The sequence below is a fragment of the Mustela nivalis genome (genome assembly GCF_964662115.1).
Source record: "Mustela nivalis genome assembly, chromosome: 18".
Taxonomy (NCBI): Eukaryota; Metazoa; Chordata; class Mammalia; order Carnivora; family Mustelidae; genus Mustela; species Mustela nivalis.
In genome coordinates this window covers 58,315,735-58,337,247 of record NC_139037.1, presented here as the reverse complement: position 1 = coordinate 58,337,247, position 21,513 = coordinate 58,315,735, and the positions used below count along the sequence as shown (strand labels likewise).

The 21,513-nt window shown below is 49.4% G+C and overlaps 1 protein-coding gene across 2 annotated transcripts; it reads left to right on the top strand.

Moving 5' to 3' along the window:
• The first annotated feature begins 5,865 nt into the window (after positions 1-5,865).
• IGSF23 (immunoglobulin superfamily member 23) lies at positions 5,866-20,730 on the top strand. Of its 2 annotated transcripts, XM_082710729.1 has the most exons (5): positions 5,869-6,164; positions 13,178-13,504; positions 15,579-15,851; positions 17,911-18,064; positions 20,418-20,730. In XM_082710729.1, exons 1-5 carry the CDS (start codon positions 6,101-6,103, stop codon positions 20,449-20,451), a joined length of 852 nt encoding a protein of 283 aa, XP_082566855.1. In that variant the 5' UTR covers positions 5,869-6,100; the 3' UTR covers positions 20,452-20,730. The 2 variants fall into 2 exon arrangements, with proteins under 2 accessions (XP_082566856.1, XP_082566855.1); XM_082710730.1 differs by lacking the exon at positions 17,911-18,064 and having other exon boundaries at positions 5,866-6,164.
• The last annotated feature ends 783 nt before the right edge of the window (positions 20,731-21,513 follow it).

The window sequence follows — 21,513 nt, the reverse complement described above, 5'->3', positions numbered from 1 at the left end:
GCACTTCTGCCCCCAGGTGCACAAACCTAGGGCCACCCCAGTAAGATACTGACTTAGTGGGTCTGGGAAGGAGCCTCGCTACCTGCAGGTTCACAAAGGTCTGCTGAGGATTCTGGGACACCAGGAGCCACAGGTATTTCTCTCCCCTTCTATACCAGTCAAGTAAGTGTGTGCTCAGTGCTTCCTGGGGGCCCTTGCCTGGGGGCCTTGGAGAGCACAGAACGCAACAGCACCCTCACTCTGGGGAGCTGTGGAGGCGTGCCCTCAACGAAACGTGATGAGCACCACAAACACAGTAGGAGTACAGTGCTTGGGGAGCAGAGGCAGGCGGTGGATCATTATCAAAGCCAAGGTGGAGGAAGTTGAGGGAGGCCCTGAAGAAGTGGATTTTGCCTGCTCCGTAATTAAGGTACTGTGGCTGTGGCCACATACAGAGTATACGCCTCCATATAGCCTGGCACAAAATCAGAATGGAAAGGTCAGCAGAGGTCAGGATACAAAGGACTTCAAATACCAGGCTAAAAATGTCACCATTTTCCTCTTGACAAAAGAAAATAAGGAACATAGTTGTCGTTTTCTGGCATTGATTCACAGGATAGAAATCTCTGACTATGAATTTCTATGAGCATTTTTTATTACTAACAGTGTGTCACATACCCTAACTGTAACCCCAGCCCTACCCTTAAGCCCCGAAATCCTAACCCTCTAGAGAGGTCTTTGAACTGCAGCATATCAAGTACATATACTCAACTTCCACTAGGTCTGAGAAAATGGCTTCCTCAACACAATTTTAAAAAGGAGAGAGGGGCACCTGGGTGGCTCAGTGGTTTAAGTCCCTGTCTTCTGCTGAGGTCATGATCTCAGGGTCCTGGAATCAAGTCCCGCATCGGGCTCTCTGCTCAGCGGGAAGCTTGCTTCCCACCACCTCTCTACCTGCCTCTCTGCCTACTTGTGATCTCTGTCAAATAAATAAATAAAATCTTAAAAAAAATAAAAGGAGAGAGAGAAGAAGGCTAGTTATTCTGAAGAAGACCCCAAATATTTAAGAATTGGAAATATTTCTGAAAATGGTGCGACAGTAGAGATAAAAACACAAGAACTGAATACATATTTAAAAAGTATTTAGAGGGGTGCCGGGGTGGCTCAGTTGGTTAAGCGGCCGACTCTTGATTTCAGTCAGGTCCCGCACTCAATGTGAGGTCTGCTCCTCTTCCTCTGCCCTTCCCCTCCACCCACCCCCAGTCACACTTATTCTCTCTAAAATAAATAAAAACATTTAAAAAAAATACAGTAAAATAATAAAAAGTATTTAGAGCCCCAAATCCCTTCCTTGCTTCGGCTGGGTGGATAGCAGCCTTGCCCATAAAATCACCCCAGCAGAGACTGAGGACTTGTTCACTGGAAAGGTCTCAAACTGCAGAAAGCCAGGCAGATGCCCTAACCCTAGTCCTTACCCCAAACCCCTAAGTCCTAACCTTAACTTTCTGGAGAGGTCTGTGAACTGCAGGATCCCAGACACATACTCTCACCCTTATCCTGACTCTAACCCTAGGGAAAAAAAAAAAAAAAGATGTGGCATATATATATGATATATATATGCAATGGAATCTAAGTCAGCCTTTAAAAAGAATGAAATCTTGGGGTGCCTGGGTGGCTCAGTGGCTTAAAGCCTCTGCCTTCGGCTCAGGTCCTGATCCCGGGGTCCTTGGATCGAGCCCCGCATCGGGCTCTCTGCTCAGGGGGAGCCTGCTTCCTCCTCTCTCTCTGCCTGCCTCTCTGCCTACTTGTGATCTCTGTCTGTCAAATAAATAAATAAAATCTTTAAAAAAAATAAAAAGAATGTAATCTTGCCAATTGCAATGATGTACATGGAGCTAGAGAGCCTGAGGCTGGGGAAGGGAGGCTGTGAGCCGGGCCTGGAGGACGGGAGCCGCCTTGGATGCGGCAGAGCTGGAAGGCTGGTGGAGGCTATTGAGGAGCCTTGGCAAGACCCTCTCCTCCCTGCCTTAGACGCTGGACGAGCCCCAGGGCTCAGGGAAAACATCCTCCTCCCTTTTACAATTCATCTTTGTCCAGAGCCCCCAGTGCTGGCTATTTGTCCTGTTATTAGTGAAATGATGCTTTACTGCTCCCCTCTAACGTATCATGCCCTTGCACATATGCGCGTGCACGTGCACACACCCACATGCCAAGAGACCTGAATGATGATGTTGCCAGGGATACAGGACTTAATCCGTGCCTCAGGAAACTCATCATCCCAGGACCGGAGGAAGTGAAGCTGGCTTGGAGTGAGCGTGCCTTACAAGGGTTTGGCTTTGGACTCTCTCCTCCAAGTGGGACTCATGTTCTTTTTTCTTTTTCTTTTTCTTAACTCTAGACATTATTCAAATTTCACCAATTTTTCCATTAATGTCTTTCTTCTGTTGCAGGACCCCATCCAGGATCCCAGGTCACATTTAGTTTTCATGTCTCCTGAGTCTCCTTTGTGACAAGTTCTCAGTCCTACCTTATTTTTTCATGGTCATGATCATTTTAAGAAACACGGGGTATTTTGTAGAATATCCCTCCATTTGGGTTTGTCTAAATTTTTCTCACAATTAGACTGGGGTTCTGGGTTTGGGGGTGGGGAGAATGCCATTAGGTGAAGTGGTTCTTCTCCTCCTCCTCCTCTTCCACCTCGTTCTCCTCCTCCCCCTCCTTTTTCTTCTCCTCCTCCCCTTTGTCCCCCAACACCCCCTACCCCTTCTCCTCCTCCTCTTTCCCTCCTCCGCCTTCTTCTTGAAGTATCCTTCTTATCATATTACTCCAGGGCCTAGCATAATATTCACATGACATCACTAGCCAGGTTGAACTTGTTCCATTGGTTGAGCTATCTGACTCTAACGAAAGAGAATGACTCATTAGATGTTGTATCTGTTGCATGCTGTTTTCCTACTTGATTAATCCCTGCCCCAAATTATCTATGGGCTTGATGATGATTTGTTATGATTTCTGCAAATGTAACTTAGCTATTTCCTGGAGTACCAGGAAGGGTTGATTTCAACTTCATCCGACCTTGACTGGACGATAAAGACAAGCTACATATATGTCTGTTCCTTGTCTTTTTTCTTTAAATAATTTTTAAAACTTTTAATGTTTTTTTAAAAAAGCTCATGAAATAAAATTTACCATCTTAACCATTTTAAAGGTACAGCTCAGCAGTGTCTTCACATCGTTGTGCAACAGATCAGGGCTCACGTTCTTTCAGCGACACACCCAATTTTTTTGCAGTTATGTGGACAGATATGTTTCATTTCATCATTGTGTTTTTGCTGTCATCTGCATTGATGAAAGTGGCCTATTAGTGTGTAATTTTGTGGGTGGTGTTGTTTAAAAACTGAGTTGAGCTTATTTTAGTCGTTTTAAAGTCAAATATTGAGTAAATAAATAGAAGTGCAGATGGGGTGTGACATGGAAGGAATTGGGATGTGGTGTAAGAAAGGCTGAGGTTTGGGAAACGCAGACTGCTTAAATCCCCTCCTCCCCCCAGGGCATCCCCTACCCATCCTCAGTTTCCACTAGATCCCAAACCACACGCTCTCAAAAAAACTCTGTTTTTCACCTTTCTTTCCATCAGAGTTCCTTCGGAAGCATGTAACTAAATCCCAAATCAAACTTCCATGAAGATTGATGGGAATCTATAGCCTCAGATGACACAAAAGCTGAAAGATTAGACCATCTTCAGGCACCATGGGATCTAGCTGCTTAAATGATGTCATCAGAAATCTCTTTATCTATTCTCTATGCTTTCTTCTGTGTTGGCTTCCTTCTAGGCAGCCTTTGTAGCCATGGTGGAAAGAAGGCCACAGCTGCTCCACATTTAGGTCCCTTCAGCTTTGCAAGGCAGACAGAAAGAAAATACTTTACTCCCCAGAGTTCCAGTAGAAGTCCTCTGTTTAATTTTCCTGGGCCTGTGTGGGTGGTGCGCCCAACTATCACAGAAGCACGGGGTTGAAATACTCTTATTGGCTAGGCTTGGGTCGCGTGCCCAACCCTCCCCCAATCACTGTGATTGGAAGAATAAATGCTCTGATTAGCCAGACCCAGGCCTCCTCTCCCTGGAACCATGGGAAAGCTGGTTTCTCAAAGCAAAATCCAGATGCTGTTACCCCAATAAAAGAGGCAGCAAGCTAGATAAGCTGGAACCCCAGACTCCTCATCCACAGATGGTTATTAATCGTGTTGCAAATATTTGCTTATCACCCGCTGGTAGTCCTGTGGCCTGGTTAGTCGCCCCAGCAAGGCCTCATAAAAGTCATAACAAAAGGTAGTGTGGGTAATGCTAATAAAGATATCACCAAGTCACTTGATAAAGACTATTTTCAAAGACTTGTGGGTGAAACTTTGCCCCAGAGAAGAAACCTGGACCTCACCAGGAGGGGAAAGCATGAGCTGCTGAGTCAGATATGAGTTCAAATTCCAACACTCCCATGACACTCACTCACTTATTCATTGTTCATTCACTATTAAAAAAAAAATTACTGAGCACCCATGATATGCCAGGCACTGTCCTAGACAATGTGGACACAGCCAGACAAAATCTGGACAAAACCCCTACCCTCCTGATGTTCTAAAGATGGTGTGGGAATGGGGAGATAAAGAATAAACAAGTGAATGAATAAATGAATCATTTCAGACAGTAGCAATTTTTGGAAAGAAAAGAAAACAGTGTGTCTTGCCAGCAAGGAGCTGGGGTTTCCCCTGGTGCAGGCATTAGGGAAGGCCCTTTGGAGGAGTTGCTATTTGATTTGAGAATGGAACAATGAGATGGAATCAGCCATGAGAGGACTTGTGAAAGGTGCTAAGGCAAGACAGCAGCAAGTGCTAAGGGCCTGAGGTGACTCCCTCCAAGAACTGACAAAAGCCATTGTGAATAGCTGTGTGAGGTTAAGTGAATTACTTAGCCTCTGTGAGCCACTGGAAAGTGAGGACAATCATGCTGATTCCCCAAGGTTTGCTATGAAGCAAACCTTTTTTTTTTTTGCTATGAAGATTCAATTAAACAACAATTCTTAAAGGTCAAGTGCTGTGCCTGGCATATGGTAGATGTTCAATAAACGCCAGCTATCTGTTTGAGCGATACAACTATTGAGAAGGAAAGAATGGGTCCGAAGGATGAGAGGATGGAGCTTTTGTGGCTCATCCTTCCAGAACCCAAATTCAGGATCTAGTATGAGCAAGGCCCCAAGAAAGGGCTTCTGAACGTGCCTCCAGGACATCCTGGATACCAACAACAATACTTCGCATTATTTTTTTTTAAGATTTTATTTATTTATTTGATGGAGAGAGAGATCACAAGCAGGCAGAGAGGCAGGCAGAGAGAGAGGGAGAGAGGGAGAAGCAGGCTCCCCGCTGAGCAGAGAGCCCGATGCGGGGCTCCATCCCAGGACCCTGAGATCATGACGTGAGCTGAAGGCAGAGGCTTAACCCACTGAGCCACCCAGGCGCCCCAATACTTCGCATTATTTTAATAGCTATTGCCATTCATCGAGCACCTGCTCTATGCCAGGCACTCTGCTGGGCATCTGATGTCCATGGGCCCCCCTGACTCTGAGGCAGGCACTATCGTCAGCACCCTCATTTTACAGAGGAGAAAAGTGGAGACTCTGAGCTGATAGTCCTGGAGTCTGGAGCCAAGTCAGGAGGCAAGAGAGGCCCCTGCCACCTCCTACGTGATGACCTTTGGCCATTCCTCTCTGGTGTGAAGTGACAGAGGCGGGACAATTCCGCCCCACCCTCCATCTTCATCATTCTCCGCAGCAGAAGGGCTAGAAAGGGGGCGGGGGGTAGGGAGGGAAGAGAGCAAAACCCCAGAACCTCTCCTCCCAGAGCCCCATCCCTGCGTGCTCCCCACCCACCACTACCATTAACCCAGTGATGGAGAAGAGTGCAGGTCTGGGAGGTGAATCCCCAGCCAAGAGCAGGAGCCAGGCAGGGAAGCAGGGGTGTGGCCAGGACAGGGGCAGGGCCAAAGTCACATACTTGACTGTGAAGTCTAGAAGGCCCCACTCCTGACAGGGCGACCTCCCCTGCGCGACGCCACACCTGGACAGAACACAGCATGAGGTGTCCTCTGGACGCCAGACCGGGCCACAGCCCTGCCTGGAAGGGGCTACTTCTAACAGGTGCGTAAGGAACAATGGGTTCACCCACAATTTGGGGACATGGAGAGGACACCCCCAGGGAGACTCTCTATCCAAGTCAGAGTTGCCCCCTCTCAGAGCTCTGCCTCTAGTCAGTTGAAAGAGGCACAAGAGCTCTTGAGGTCCCCCAAGAGGCTGTGCTCTTTTTATTTATTTATTTTTTAAGATTTTTAGAGACACAGTGAGAGAGGGAACACAAGCAAGGGGGGGTGGGAGAGGGAGAAGCAGGCTTCCTGCTGAGCAGAGAGCCCGATGCAGGGCCCGATCCCAGGACCCTGGCATCAGGACCCGAGCTGAAGGCAGAGACTTAACGACGGAGCCACCCAGGCTTGACCCTTTTTATTTACTAAGGAAGGAAGTGAGGCTCAGAGAGAGGCAGAGTCAGCTGTCCAAGACTGCAGGCTAGGGAGGGTAGAATCAGATCTCAGGACCAGGACCACCCCCACCCAGCCCTTTTCCACTGAGCACCATGGCTCACCCCAGCTAGCTACATTCAATAATATTTTTTAAATAATAATAATAAGATAGGGGCACCTGGCGGGCTCAGCTGGTTGAGTGTGGGATTCTTGGTTTTAGAGCAGGTCACAATTTCATGAGTTGTGGGATGCAGCCCCTCCTGGGGCACCACACTCATCAGAGAGTCTGCTTGAAGATTCTCTCTCTCCCTCTGTCCCTCCCTCCACTCACATGCTCTCTCTCTCTCAAATAAATAAGTAAATCTCTTTTAAAATAATAATAATAATAATAGGGATTCCTGGGTGGCTCAGTCAGTTAAGCAACTGCCTTCAGCCGGGGTCATGATCTCGGGGTTCTGGGATGGAGCCCTATGCCTGGCTCCCTGCTCAGTGGAGAATCTGCTTAAGACTCTCCTTCTCCCTCTGCCCCTCCCTGCCCATGCTCCTTCTCTCTCTCAAATAAATAAATAAAATCTTAAAAATAATAATAAAAGAGTCATAATATCAAGAGATCACATGACTGACTTCTCCATGCCATTCTGTTCTAAGTGCTTTCGTGTTGTAACATATAATTCTTAACCCTATGAGGCAATGGCTGGATGATCTCCACTCTATGGTAGGGGAAACTGAGGCACAGAGAGGTTATGTGCCTTCCCCACGCCACCCAGCTTAGAAGTGGCAGAAGGAGAATTTGAGCCCAGATGTTCTGACTACCAAGAACACACTTTCCAAAGATGACATACACACACCTCTCAGAAAGTGAATGAACTGCCTCCTTTTCCAGGTCTTAAAAGGTCTGGTTCCATGTAGTTTCAAAACCCCAAGCGCCACCCTATTTCAAGTTTCACCTCATCCCCAGCTCAGGCCTGTCTGACGGCAGTAAGATTGTAGTGGGACATGGTGGGCCTCGGGCCGATTTCTCTGTGTGTCCTTCCTCCCCACCCAGAGACATGGTCCGTGGCCTCCTCGGGGCCATGGGCCGAGACGAGGAAGGCAAGGAAGGGAGCAGGAAAGCTTCTATCTGGCCACTGTACTTGTAAAGAGTGAAGGCCTTCTGTGTATGGTTGAGAAACCGTTGCGGGATCTGTCGGGGGGCAGGGGACACTTTGAAGACCCTCGACACTGCAGACTATGTTCCTGGGGCTCCATGAACTGGGCCCCACTAGAGGCTCGCCACCATCTCCCAGCGCCCTCCAGCCTCTTTCTGCCAAGGTCAGCCCCTTGGGAGCCCCATCCCAAGAGGCTCTTTGCCAGACGGCCTCCACCTGGCTCCCTGCGGAGGCATCCGCCACTGCCTCACGGGAAACACGAGGACACCTCTGTTGTCCCACGGAACGCTGGAGGCGGGGGTCATTGCCACTCTGGCCTCCATTCCCTCAGCCCCGCAGGCCCTTCCCTCTCCATTCCTCACTTGGAGACCTAGAGGTCTAAGTCCCTGCAGATTCCAGCTGACGCATTTCTAGTTCTCCGGGACAGGTTCCCTTGGAGTCACCCTCACTTGGCCTGCGGAGGAGGAAAGCCCCAGGCCTCCCCTCACCCTTGGGAGGAGGGCTCGAAGTTCATTCTCAACTCTCCCCCAGAGAGTCTCACTCTGGGCCTCCCCCTCTTCTCCAGGGGCTCTTGGCCTCCATTCCCGTAGACTGGCAAGCGCTGGAATGGCCGAGGCCGGCAGAGCTAGTGACGTAATCCCTGTGTTGAGACCTCAGCTGGGCATGAAGGTTCTTGGCAGCTGCTCTTCCGCTCTCAGCCTCTGGGACCTCTGCGGAAATTTTGAGAGCCTGAGGAAGTCAAGTATAACATCTCGCATGTGTCTCTATATTTAACTGCCAATTCGGGAAGTGTCCCTGACTGAAATAGCCACGTTCCTAAAACCTAAGAGTTCTGGAGTCATCTCGATGGTTCCAGCTCTGAAATTCCATCCTTCATCCTGCAGACTTAAAATATATGTGTGTGTAAATATAAAAAATCTATATAATATACCTGAATGAGACTGTCCCCAGCCCTGACAATTCATGATCTCACTGAATGTCAGACACTGCTGTGAAATGATTACTATCAAGCACCTTCCTTGAGGTGAGCAGAGAAAACTGAGGCTTGGAGCCCAGAAATAATAAGTGGCAGAGTCAGGATTACAAACCAGGCTCCAGTGGCCTCCAAGTCTCCAAGTGAAACCATGGTTCTTTTTTAAAAAAAAATTATTTTAAAGATTTTATTTATTTATTTGACAGACGGAGATGACAAGTAGGTAGAGAAGCAGTCGGGGGGGGGGGGCCGGGGGGAAGCAGGCTCCCTGCTGAGCAGACAGCCCGATGTGGGGCTTGACGCCAGGACCCTGAGATCATACCCCGAGCCAAAGGCAGAGGCTTTAACCCACTGAGCCACCCAGACGCCCCTGAATCCATGATTCGACAGCAGCTAAAGGAAGGGTCCCCAAGATGGGAGGTCTCCTTAAGGTGCCTTGGGGACACTCGTGGAATCACCAGGGACCTGCAATGGTGTCAGAGTCAGAACTTTACCCCCAACTGCAGACCCGGTGACCTGATATCCTCCACTTCAATTACTTATTCAACAAACACCCCTGCTCTCTTGGGGCTCATGGTCCAGAGAAAAGACAGACCCATCCCCGAGTGCGTAGGGTAGGAATGTGGGGGCCCAAAGAAGAGGGCTGAGGCCTAAAGCTGGGGAGGTGCTGGCCAGGGAAGGCCCTTTCAAAATAAGAGCTCAGGGAAATAGTCAGTTTTGCAAACTGAATCCCTGTGTCCTTTGTTTCATAAAAAGGTAAGAATGCAGATTTTTTTCCATCAAAAAAAGCGCGACACCCTGAGAGCTCCCATCATTCCATCTGCTGAGGTCCCTGCCTGGACACTGTAGCGTCCATCACCAAGCATCCCTGAGGGTCAGGGAGGGGTTCAGAAGGGGGGTGCCTGGGCTGAACCTGGAATCACAACTGGATGAAGAGATTCTAGGTAGGGGGACCCACACGTGCCAAGGCCTGGAGGCCAGGGCAACTGCACAGAGCTCAGTCTGCCTGATGCAGTGAGGGAAGAGTGGTAAGACGGGCGTGGAGATGTAGGAGGGTGCTAGGTGAGGGGATCTGTGCTGTGTCCTGAGAGCACTGGGGAGCCACAGAAGGCTTATGAGCAGGGGAACAGAAAAGTCACACCAGGGGTGCCTGGGTGGCTCCGTGGGTTAAGTGCCTGACTCTTGATTTTGGCTCAGGTCATGATCTCACAGTTGTGAGATCAAGCCCCGTGTGGGGCTCCGTGCTCAGTGGAGGAGGCCACTTGAGATTCTCTCTCCCTCTGCCCCTTCCCCAACTCTCTCTCAAACAAATCTTTTTTTAAAGATTTTATTTATTTATTTGACAGAGGGAGACACAGCGAGAGAGGGAACACAAGCAGGGGGAGTGGGAGAGGGAGAAGCAGGCTCCCCGCTGAGCAGGGAGACCAAGGGGGGGCTTGATCCCAGGACCCCGGGATCATGACCTGAGCCAAAGGCAGAGGCTTAACAACTGAGCCACCCAGGCGCCCTGAAATAAATCTTTTTTAAAAAAGAAAAACAGACCAGTTGCCCACTCAGAGATAAAAATCAATGGAATTATGAGGGGGACACTGAGCCCCACCCACCCACCCAGAACGCCCTATAACGGCGTCCTATATTTCTGATCCTTAAAATGTAACCACTTATTGTATTGGGTTTTTTTTTTTTTTCATTTTTAAAAGTCATATTTACAGCACACCGAGGACTTGCGATTACAGAAGCAAGAACGGTTAACAGTGATAGTGATGATAATGTCAAGCACTGATCTGGCCGTCACCTTGTTGGGACACCGTTCTAAGCCCTTTACAAGCATAAGATCAGGGCTTTTCAACATCGACACTACTCGCGTTTGCGGTCCAGTGCTTCCTTGTCGCCAGGGCTGTCCATGGTCGCCAGGGCTGTCCTGAGCATGGTAGGAGGCCAAGTAGCCTCCTTGGCCTCTACCCACTGGGTTCCAGTAGCAGCCCCCCCACCGTCATGACAACCAGAAAGATTTCTAGATATTGCCAACGTCCCCTGCGGGGAGCACATCATCCCCAGTTGAAAATCACTGGAGGCATTATTATTCCCATTTTATAGATAAGGAAACTGATGCTCAGAGAAGATAAGTAACTTTCCCAAAGTCACTAGAGCTAATACGTTTCAGGACATGCACGCTGGCAGTCCAGTTCTGGATCTTACACTCTGGTGTGTGTGCATTTGTGTGTGTGTACATGTGTGTGTATGCACGTATGTGTAAAAGACTACTGAGAACATTTATGCTCTCTTATTTCCTTTATTCAGAATTTAATTTTTGAATGGGTTTTACGTTCCAACACTTCAAATCTCAAAGATACAGAAAAGACCTCGTGAAGTCTCTGTCTACTTACCCAGTACCTCTGATCCTTCTCTCCCTGCCATCACACACAGAGAGCCACTATTTTTGTGTTTCTGGGGTTCCTCTGCGTGTTTATAAGAAATGCAAATGATATTTACTTTTCTTCCGTTTTTACACCAAAGGTAGCACACCATAAGAACTAGCCAGCAGCACGCATTCGTTTCTTAACTACATACTCTGGAGCTCTTTCCTTCTCAGTTCATGCCATTCTTCCTCCTCCTTTTGTACAGGTGTAACATTCCACTGTGTGGACGGACCATAACTTATTAATCCTGTTCCCTATGGGTGGGCACGTGGGTATTTCCAATCCTTAGCCATTAAAACTAAGGTGTGGCAAAAGAACCCTGCCCATTAGTCATTTTATATTGAGAAGGTATATCTGTAGAACACATTCCCTGACATTTAATTTCAGGATCAAAGGATATAGAAGGGCACCTAGGTGGCTCAGTTGGGAAAGCGTCTGCCTTGGGCTCACGTTACAATCTCAGGGTCCCATATTGGGCTCCCTGCTCAGTGGAGAGTCAGCTTCTCTCTCTGTCTGCTGCTCCCTCTGCTTGTGCGCGCGCTCTCTCTCTGTCAAATAAATAAATATAGTCTTTAAAAACAATAATAATAACATGCATTTCTCTGAACATGAGCACAACTGAGCATTTTCCCAATGTTGACACATCTGAATTTTCTTTTCTATGAATTGCCTACCCATATTCTTTGTATATGTTTCTGTTAGGTTGCTGATATTTTTCTTACTGATATCTCAGAGCTTTTTACATATTAGTGAAATGAGCCCTTGGTCTGTGAGATCTGTTGCAAACCATCTTTGCTGGTATGTCATTGTTCTTTTGATTGGTGGGTGGTTATTTGTTGTTGTTTTCCACTTGGCCAAAGTCTTTTACATTTTCATCTCAGTTGTTTCAGTCTTTTATGGCTGGACCTTGTGTTCTTACTGCAACAGCCATTAATCCAATGAGAGGCAGAAGACTGGGGTGGCTGGGTATGTGCATAGGGTCTGAAGCCAGACCTCAAGGATTCCACTCTAAGCACTAAGCCACGTGGAAATTTAATTAAAGGAAGTAAGAACAACTGGGGATGATAGGAGCACACTCACCCTCTACTTTACTGATGGAATTTTGCCTGCCTGGGTGTGGATCACAGCCCTGCTTTTACCACCTAGGACATCCTAGACAATGGTCTTCAGGTCTCTGAACTTCCATTTCCTCAGTCCTCTTGGGGGTGTAATAGTTGTGTCATTAAGGGTTGAGGCAGGAAAATGGTCTACTCAAAAGGAGTAATAGGGGAGGGTAAAAAAAGGGACTATTTGCAGAGGTGTAGACAGGGCATAGATAAACCCATCTGAGATCGTGCAGCACCCAGAGGCTAGCCGTGGCAGAAAGCTCTTACCTCCTCTGTGCTAGAAACCCTAAGAGGAAGACCAGACCCCCCCAAACCCAAAGACAATGGTATATGGAGAGGGACCAGGAGCTCTAATAGAGGGACACGAATGACTGGTGTTGATGGAGCAGGGAGGGAGTTGGGGGACCAACTACCTCAAGTTCACTTCCATTGGCAAAAGCCAACCTGAAGCAAAAGACACAGGGACCTGACAATGCAGATCAAAGAAGTCAGCCTTCCAGAGCAGGGCAGAGAAGGTCAGAAAATGGATCAGCAGGACTCCCTGAGTAATGCGTGGTTGGTGGCGTCGATGAAGGAGTAAGATAATAAAGGTTCAGTGCTTAGAACAGTGTCTGGCTTGTGGGAGGTGCTCAGTGAGTATTTCCTTTTATTTCTTTTAAGATTTCTTTATTTTAGAGAGAGAGAGAGAACAAACAGGGGGAGGGGCAAGGAAGAGGGAGAGAGAGAATCCTCAAGCAGACTCCCCGTTGAGTACGGAGCTCAAGCCCAGGACCCTGAGATCATGACCTGAGCAGAAGTCTAGACATGTGACCAACCGAGCTGCCCAGGTGCCCCACACCCCCATACACTATCTCTGTTATCATCACTGTTTTCCACACTCAATGTGCCACACTCCTCACCAACTCGGGAAGGGTTACTTGCTGGGGCAGCATCTCGCCTTTGGTCCCATTTGCTCCCTCTGCTTTCTCCTCTCCCTTCCTACCTCCTCCAAGGCATCCTGATCGCCTCCTGCACCTGTTCTGCCTCCTTGGAGCCGCCCGCCCCTGCATCTCCAGACGCCCTGACCGAAGGAGCCAGCGCCCGCCTGCCTGTGTCTGGAAGCCCGAATGATCTTCTCTCCACTTCTTGGTTCCGAGGGTACAATGCCCAGCCAGAGACTATGATCTTCTCCCCTGAGGGCTTCCCAGGGCCCAAACACACAGGCCAGGATACGCCGGACACCCAAAGCAGCCTGATCATAGGAAACCAGACAGTTCAAGACGCAGTGCTGGAAACCAACAGAGGACGCAGGAGTGCAACAGAGCAGATAGCTGACCTGGGTGAGTGGGGCCCAAAGGGACCAAGTTCTCAGGCAGAGAGACCAGTGTGGGCAAGGCTGGAGGGTCAACAGAGATCTGGGAAGCATAAGAAATTGGGAGCAGAGCCGTGTAGGGGGTGCGGGCCATGAGAGGCTTTGGGAGGTGGGCAGAGCTGGTGGTCTGCAGCACTGATTGTGCAGGGCCTGAGATTTCCACTCAACAAAACACTTACCAGCGCTGATTCTTGCGTATGCATCAAATCCTCTTTCAGTGCTTCTCTGTCCTGGGTGAAGCTGGGCTCATGAGCAGAGTCATGGGAGAATCCAGCCTAGGAGACAGGTAGGGCTCACCAGGGGAGGGGCCATCTGAGCTGGGACCTGTAGGCAGCGCAGGAGTTGGCCTCAGGCCGAGCGGGAGAAAGTGCTCCTACAGAGAGGTGAGCTGGAGTAAACACCAAAATGCAGGACAGACTGGCTCCAACTTACTAAGCTCTTACTACATACCAAACAGAGGGGACTTCACAACGACCCAAGAAAGCAGATGCTCTGAGCACCGACCCCACTGCACAGGTGGGGAACTAAGACCAAGAGGTGATGCCAATAGCCTGTGGTCACCTAGAAGCCAAAGGCCAAGCCGGGATCTATAAGACTTTTTATGGTCCTGGAGCTTATCTCCTTCCCCCATGACCTCTCTAGCCCAGCACCATCTTCAGGGTACCAAATGGGGTAGAGGTCCCCCATGCCCATGCCATGCTCAGCCCAGAGCTTGTGCAGACTCTGAAACCAGGACGGCCTTGCAAAGATGTGGTGTTCCACTTCTGACCAGCCAGGTGTCCTTGTTAATTGACTTCGCATCTGTGTACTTTAGTGTCCTCATCTATAAAACTGAGTCATGGTAGAACCTACCCCATAGCGTTGTTTTGAGGATTTCAAAATCCTGGTGTTCAGGCTTTGTTGATCATGACCCACCATGAGAAATAAACTTCACATCGTGACCCAGTGTGTACACATATACACATACGCACGCACACACACACACATACACAGGTAAGACATGTGTCATAAAATGCATTCTGATATTTTCTATCATATAATAGTTCATATCACATTTCAAGCGCTGATTATAACTTCCTAAATGATTTCATCCAAGCATGGATGGGTCTCACTCACTCATAACCAGCCATGAGTTAGCATGTGTTTGGAATGGTGTCTGGCTCCTCATAAGAGCCGGATCCAAGTAGATACTACATTGATTCTTATTTCTACACCTGGAGTGCTCTTTCTCCTCCTGCAAGGCTTAGCTGAGACACCATCTCCTCCAGGAAGCCTTCCATGAGTTCCTGGTTGGATCTAAAGTTCTTTGCACTTTATCACATTGCACTGAAATTGGGAATCAGCTCAGTGGGCAGGCTCCCAACACTCACCATGACATCAGACTTCCAGGTCCAAATACTCACTGTGCCTCTCTGACCACAAAGCCTGGGTCTAAGAACCCCTGGACCTCAAGTCTTTAACCTGGAAAGAGAACTGTTATGGGTGCCCCATCTCTGTAAAGAGGGTTCCCAGCAGCCAGTGGCACAGGTCCCAAGCCTTAGAGGCCCTCCCTTGACTCCTCTCTCTCTCTCTCTGTCTCTCTCCAATCCATCAGCAAATCCTGGGGGCTCTGCTTTCAAACTGATCCAGAATCCAGCCACTCCTTCCAGGTCCTTGGCCTCGCCCTGGGCCAGCGGAGGGATGGGCAGCTGGGATAGTTATACACCAGCCCATGCCAGTCATAGCGCAGTGCCCTGGCTGGGCTCATCTCCCAATGCTCTGGCCTGCTCCCCCCCTTGGCCGGAGCAGGCTCTGGCAGCCGAAGAAAGTGCCCGGACAACAGGTGCAATGTGGCCATTGGACATGGTAAGGGTGAGGGGCTGGGACGGGGGCGCCAACAACTACGCTACGGCCCCGTGCCTGGAGCAGCACTGACACCAATCAGCAACTGCAAACACACTTGTTGATGAATGAATGAATGAATGAATGAATGTTGGACAAGAGAGGTGCTTGGCCTCTGTGAGTGCTGCCCATCCACATGACCATGCTCTCCGTTTACACAGCCAGCTCCAACGAGGTGATGCTGCTGACATTTCCCTACGACTCTGAGGGTATTATCCAGAGTGACCTAAACTACTCAGTGATCCTGGAGTGTCTGGCTTCTTCCATCACCCCCAAACCTGTGCTGCACTGGACCTTCAATGGGGAGCCCTACCAGACTGGGTCTAGGCTGATCATCCAGAGGCTGTCCTGGGAGCACCTGGGCACCTACGTGTGCACAGCCAAGAACAGCCAGGGACAGTACTCCTCCTCTCCGGTGACCCTCGCGCTGCCACGTAAGTCCCCCACTCCCACCCCAGACTTCTGCCTCCTCGGTTGCATTGAGTCACTTACACAGCAATCCCCTCTGAGTGCCCTTCTAGCCAAGATGTCGTCCTGTCCTTCCATCTGCCCGGCAGAGTGGGGACTATTAGCCCATTTTACAGAGGCTGCAGCTCACAGAGATGAACTCTATCGAAAGCTCAGCTCGGGATCTGGAATCAGTTGTTTGGGTGTCCCAGCTCCAACAATTTGTTGGCTATGTGAACTTGACTTCTCTAGGTCTCAGCATATATCTGCAACACACACAAACACACACAATGCAGGTGGTAATGAGTGGTTCCCAGCACAGGCTTTGCAATTTGAATTCTGACTCCACCACTTCCTAGCTGTGTGACTTTAGACCACTTCCTTGACTTCTCTGTGCCTCAGTGTCCTCATCTATAAATTGGGGAAATAATAGCTCCCACCCCGAAATGTAGCTGTGAGCATTCAATGAGGAAGCGAACAGCTTAAAATCATAGTGCCCAGTGTTACTGAACGCTAGTGCTCAGAAAGCATGAGTTAGTTTCATAGCTGCGATTACCATTATCCATATTATTATTAATTTTGTGACCATAACTATATGCGGTGGCATGTGTGAAGCCCCAGGTGGCAGCTGGGATCAAGAAAGTGGTCTGGGAGAGGGTTAAGCCTGGGTTCAATTCCCACCCTTGTGCCTTCCTGGCCAGGTGATTTAGGATAAGTGACATCCCTTCTCCAGGCCTCTGTTTCTTCCTGGGTATAACAGGAAGTGACAACAGGGGTGACTCTGTATACCTCCACATGACTGTCATAAGGAGCAGAAATAATACACGAGTGAGGCCAGCAAAACACTGTTATAAAGCAGGTGCTTTAAGGGTGCCTGGCCCGTTCTGTCAGTGGAGCATGTGAGTCTTGATCTTGGCCTTGTGAATGCAAGCCTACTTTGAAAAAAAAGAAGAAAGCAGGTCCTTTAGATAGCAGCTATCCTCATGAATATTATTTTTTGTGTACTTATCCATGGAGGACAAGAGGCCTGGAGTGAGCTAGAATGGTACAGAGAAGCTGGCCAGTAGGGAAGCCAGGGAGGGATCTGGGAAGCAGGGAACACATGAGTCAAGGTCTAGAGCATGGGAAGGGCAGGGGTGATGGAAGGTCTGGCTTGGCTGGGTCTCAGAGAACTGCTACTTCTTCCCAGCCAGGCTCCAGTAGGAGCTTCAGGATTTGGTTTGGGAGTGATTCATTGGGAGAAAAAAGGTTTAAATCCTGTAGCAGCAGGGGACTCTGGTATGTTCATTGAGAAAGACCCCCTTTATTCATTCATCAACTGTATTAGAAATGTTTTTGGCTGCCTACTACATGACCACCCCATACTGGGAGGTGCTGGGGACATTCTGGAAGACAGCCCTGGCCCTGTCCTCAAGTAGTAATGTTTGAGTGAGGGACAGAGCAGTGGGGGACAGACCCTTCCACAAACAGTAATGGTCAGAGTGGGCAAGACTGGGGTGGGGGAGCCAAGGGATGTGGGACCCAAGGGGCCACCTGACCCAGCAAGTAGGTCAGGGAGGGCTTCCTGGAGGAGGGGACAACTGAGCTGGTAGTAGGATACATAAGAATTATCCAGGCCAAGGGAAGGAAAATGGAATAAATTGCATCCAGGCCAGGAGGTTGGAAAGAGAAGTGAACTTAGAAAATTGAGTAGAGTCCAATGGAACTAAATTATAAAGGTGAGGAGAGAGAGAGGGCTGGCCAAGTGGCAGGGCATCAAAGGCCAAAATGAGCAATGCTTCCTCCCGAGGTCCTGGGAAGCCACAGAAAAGTTCTGAGCAGGGGAGGAACAGGGTCAAGTCTGATCTTTCCACAAACCTCTCCAACTTCTAGTGGTGGGGAAGTGAAAAGGGAGAGACTAGGGCAGGAAAGCCAGGAGGAGCCTGGAGTGGAGCCCAGAGTGGGGAAGAGGGGGTAGACTGAAGACACATTTAGGGGGTGAAAGGGTGGGAGTGGGGCTGTGGAGGGAGGATGGCTCCTCCAGTCTTGCCCCTTCTTGGTCCCCAGAAGACAACGTGGATCCCACAGACGCTGAGCCCATCGAGCCAGACCCCGTCCTCTCGGTGTCAGGAGGAGGTGCCATTGCCCTCCTCTTGGCTGGAAATGTGGGGGCCGCGATGCTGATAGGAGGCATAGGCTTCATCATCGTCCAAAGCATAAGGTATGTGCTGTCCTCCGCCCCTGTCCATTGCCTGACGTGCTCAGTCCCCACGAGTCAGAGCTCACTCTGCAGCAAGGCAGAAGCCCAACTGGTAACCTCATCCAAGAAGCTTTGGACTCAGGGAAGAGGATAAAGACACTGATGCACCCACCCAACGTGACGCCGGGGAACAAAGAGACAGAGAAGGATTCTGGAGCTCATCTGCCTAGGTTCAAACCCCAGCTCTCTTCCTTACCCACAGTGATGCCATGGGCAAGTCACTCCTGTGGTCTGTGCCTCAGTTTGCCCATCTGCAAAATGACATCCTCGGGGCTGTTGAGAGGATGAAACAAGCTAGTATTTCTACAGTATCTATAGCTGTGCCTGGGATGTGGTCCACACCATATTCGTTCCTTCTACAAGTATCGACCCAGTGCACACTCTGCCCACACTGGAGAAACCATGGGAATAGCAGCAGGAAGTCCTGGACCTCATGAACTTACATCTGAGTCAGAAACACGGGCAATTTACATGATGACCAAGTAAAATATAGATAGCATGTTGGATAATGATGAGTGCTAAGCAGAGGAGTAAGGCTGGAAGTAAGGCCAGGGTTGGGTGGGGTATGGTTTAACTAAGTCAGTGAAGGCCTCCCCAAAAAAGTGACATCTGAACAAAGACACTGAGCAAAGGAGGGATGGATGTCAGTGGATGTCTGGCAGAAGGGCATACCCAGTGGGGAAAACAGCCAGTGCAAAGGCCCTGAGGTAGGATTTGCCTGGGGTGTTCAAGCCATAGCAAGCCACAGCGTGGCTGGAGTGGTGTGAGGAATGGGAAGAGAAATAGGCCATGGGAATGGGGGTAGGGGTGGACAGACAGCATTAAGGTCTTGAGAGCCCTATAAGGACCTGGTTTGTGTTCTGAGCGACACAAAAGCCATGGACTTACTCTTTGACTTGCATTTCAATCCTAGATGTATAGGTTATTACTGTAATACTATAATATCTTACCATGTATCGAGGGTCTACTATGTGCTCGCTAAACATTATTCTATTTAATTTCCACAAGAGCTCTGCAGATGTTGGGGAGGAGGGGGAGGAGGAAGGGCGGCTGTAGATAAGAAAGAAACTTGTTTTTGTCAAAGAGGAAATTAAGGCTCAGAGAGAAGTGACTGGCCCCAGACCCAACAGCTAGAGAGGGTTTCAAACCCAGAACCTTGCCTCTCTCCTAATTATCGCCCCTCACTTCAACTGCCTCTTTTCCTACCATAACAACACAAGCCTTCATAGTTTATGTACTGCAAGCTGACAAGGTTTGCAAAGGCCTTGTCCATCAACAGGGAGAGGCTGGGGCCAGGTGTCCAGTCCCGGAGTCCCATGTGGAAACTTGCAGGAGGGCCAGGCTGTTGCCTGACCGCCCCACACCACCTCCCCACAATCACCCTCATCACTGTAGCAGCTGCAACTTCCCGGGTCCTCGGTAAGTGCCGAGAGCCTTCAAGTCAGAGCTACTCTGAGGGACAGGGACGTTCTTGTCCTCATTTTGCAAGTGAGTAAACCAGAGAAACTCACCTTGCCCAGGCACGCGCCTCTGACAAATGGCTCACCCCGAACCAAGCCCAGATCCACATCCAAAACCACGTTCTTAGAGAGGAAGCATGATGAGACATCCAGTCCCTACCTCCACGGGCAGGGAGGAGGGGTCACTTCCGGTCCTCCCACCATTTTGGCCAAGGCGTACAAGGACGTATGAGGACGTACGAGGACATCTGAGGACGTATGAGGATGTACAAGGACGTAAGAGGACGTACGAGGACATCTGAGGACGTATGAGGATGTACAAGGACGTAAGAGGACGTACGAGGACATATGAGGACGTATGAGCGCGTATGAGGACGTACAAGGACAAATGAGGGCGTACGAGGACGTATGGGGACGTATGAGGATGGACGGAAGTGACGTCAACCAGGAGGAACCAGCCTCTTCCAATCATGGCAGCTTTGGAGATGAGATCACGAGGACAGGCGTGGCTGTCTTGCCCCTCCCAGTGGGGAAGAGCAGTGCTGGGGAAGGAAGGGTATGGGCTCAGTGGGGGAGCCCCGCACACTTTCGCCACGAGAGCTCCCTGTTGTTTGCAGTTAGGCCCATGGGCTCTGAAGCCAGGCTAACCCTCTGCCTTATCAGTAAAACAAGGATCATGGTAATTCCTACCTCCAAGGGAAGGTGTGCGGATTACAAGACATGGCAGGAGTGAAACATGGCAAATAGTGCCTGGCAGTGGTAAAGCTTTCATAAATGTCTTTCATAAACGTCACATTAATGATGACCATGATGATGATGATGATGGCGATCGATCGATCTCTCTCTCATTATAGGTCTAACAGACAAAGAATACGGTCATGCTGCTGAAGTGGGCCCTTGTCTGTCAGCATCAGAGGTGATCCTGGGAAGGGCAACGAGAGCATCCTGGGACTGGACAAGATGAAGTTCCTGGGGGCTCCAGATGAGACCTCCTCCGTCCTGATGATTTGTCTTGGGATGTTCCCATCTTGCTGAGAGTTCCAGAGACTGCCTTTCTCTCCCTCACCCCAGCTGCCGGTGCCCCATCTGCCTAGCTCACCAAATCCCTGGAAGCCACCTACACAAGTAGGCCATACTTCATAAAAGTCATGGGCTGAAAGCAAAGGATACTTCCTTAAGTGGTTCAATAAAAACAAAAGGAGGAATTTAATACAAGGATCTGGAAAGATTTCCAAAACTAAGGACCTATCAGTTAGCACTTGCTGTGTAACAAACTACCTCTCCCCGCCCCCAACCCCCAGTTTAATGGCTTGAAAAGACAGACATGGGTTTAGCTTACAATTTTTGTACAATTTTGGGCTGTGTTCAGCTGAGCCGTTCTTCTGGTCTCTGTTGGGCCCACTCATGCACCTGTGACGAGTTGGCAGTTTCCCAGGGACTGTCTGAGCTAGGACAATTGTCTGGAATAATTCACCTGTCCTCCACATCATCTCTCATTCTGTAGCAGGCCGACCCAAGCTTGTTCACAGGACAGAGAGAGGATTCCAGGAGTAAGAGCACAGGGGCAGTGCCTCTGAGGGCCAAGGTTGAGAATGGCAGTCATCATTCCTGGGGCGCCTGGGTAGCTCAGTTTGTTAAGCATTTGCCTTTGGCTCAGGTCATGATCCCCAGAGTCCTGGGATCACGTTCCCTTGTTGGGGGGGTCCCCTATTCAACAGGAAGTCTGCTTCTCCCCTGACTCGTGCTCTGTCTCTCAAATACATAAAATTTAAAAAAATAAGTAAATAAATTAAAAATACATTAAAAATTAAAAAAAAAAAAAAAGGATGGCACATCATTATTTCTGCCACATTCTTCTGGCCAAAGCTAGCCACGTTGCCAGTCCAGATTTGAGGGGTGGGAAAGGACACCACCTCTTGATGAGAAGGAAAGAATCCGTGGCTCTCTCTC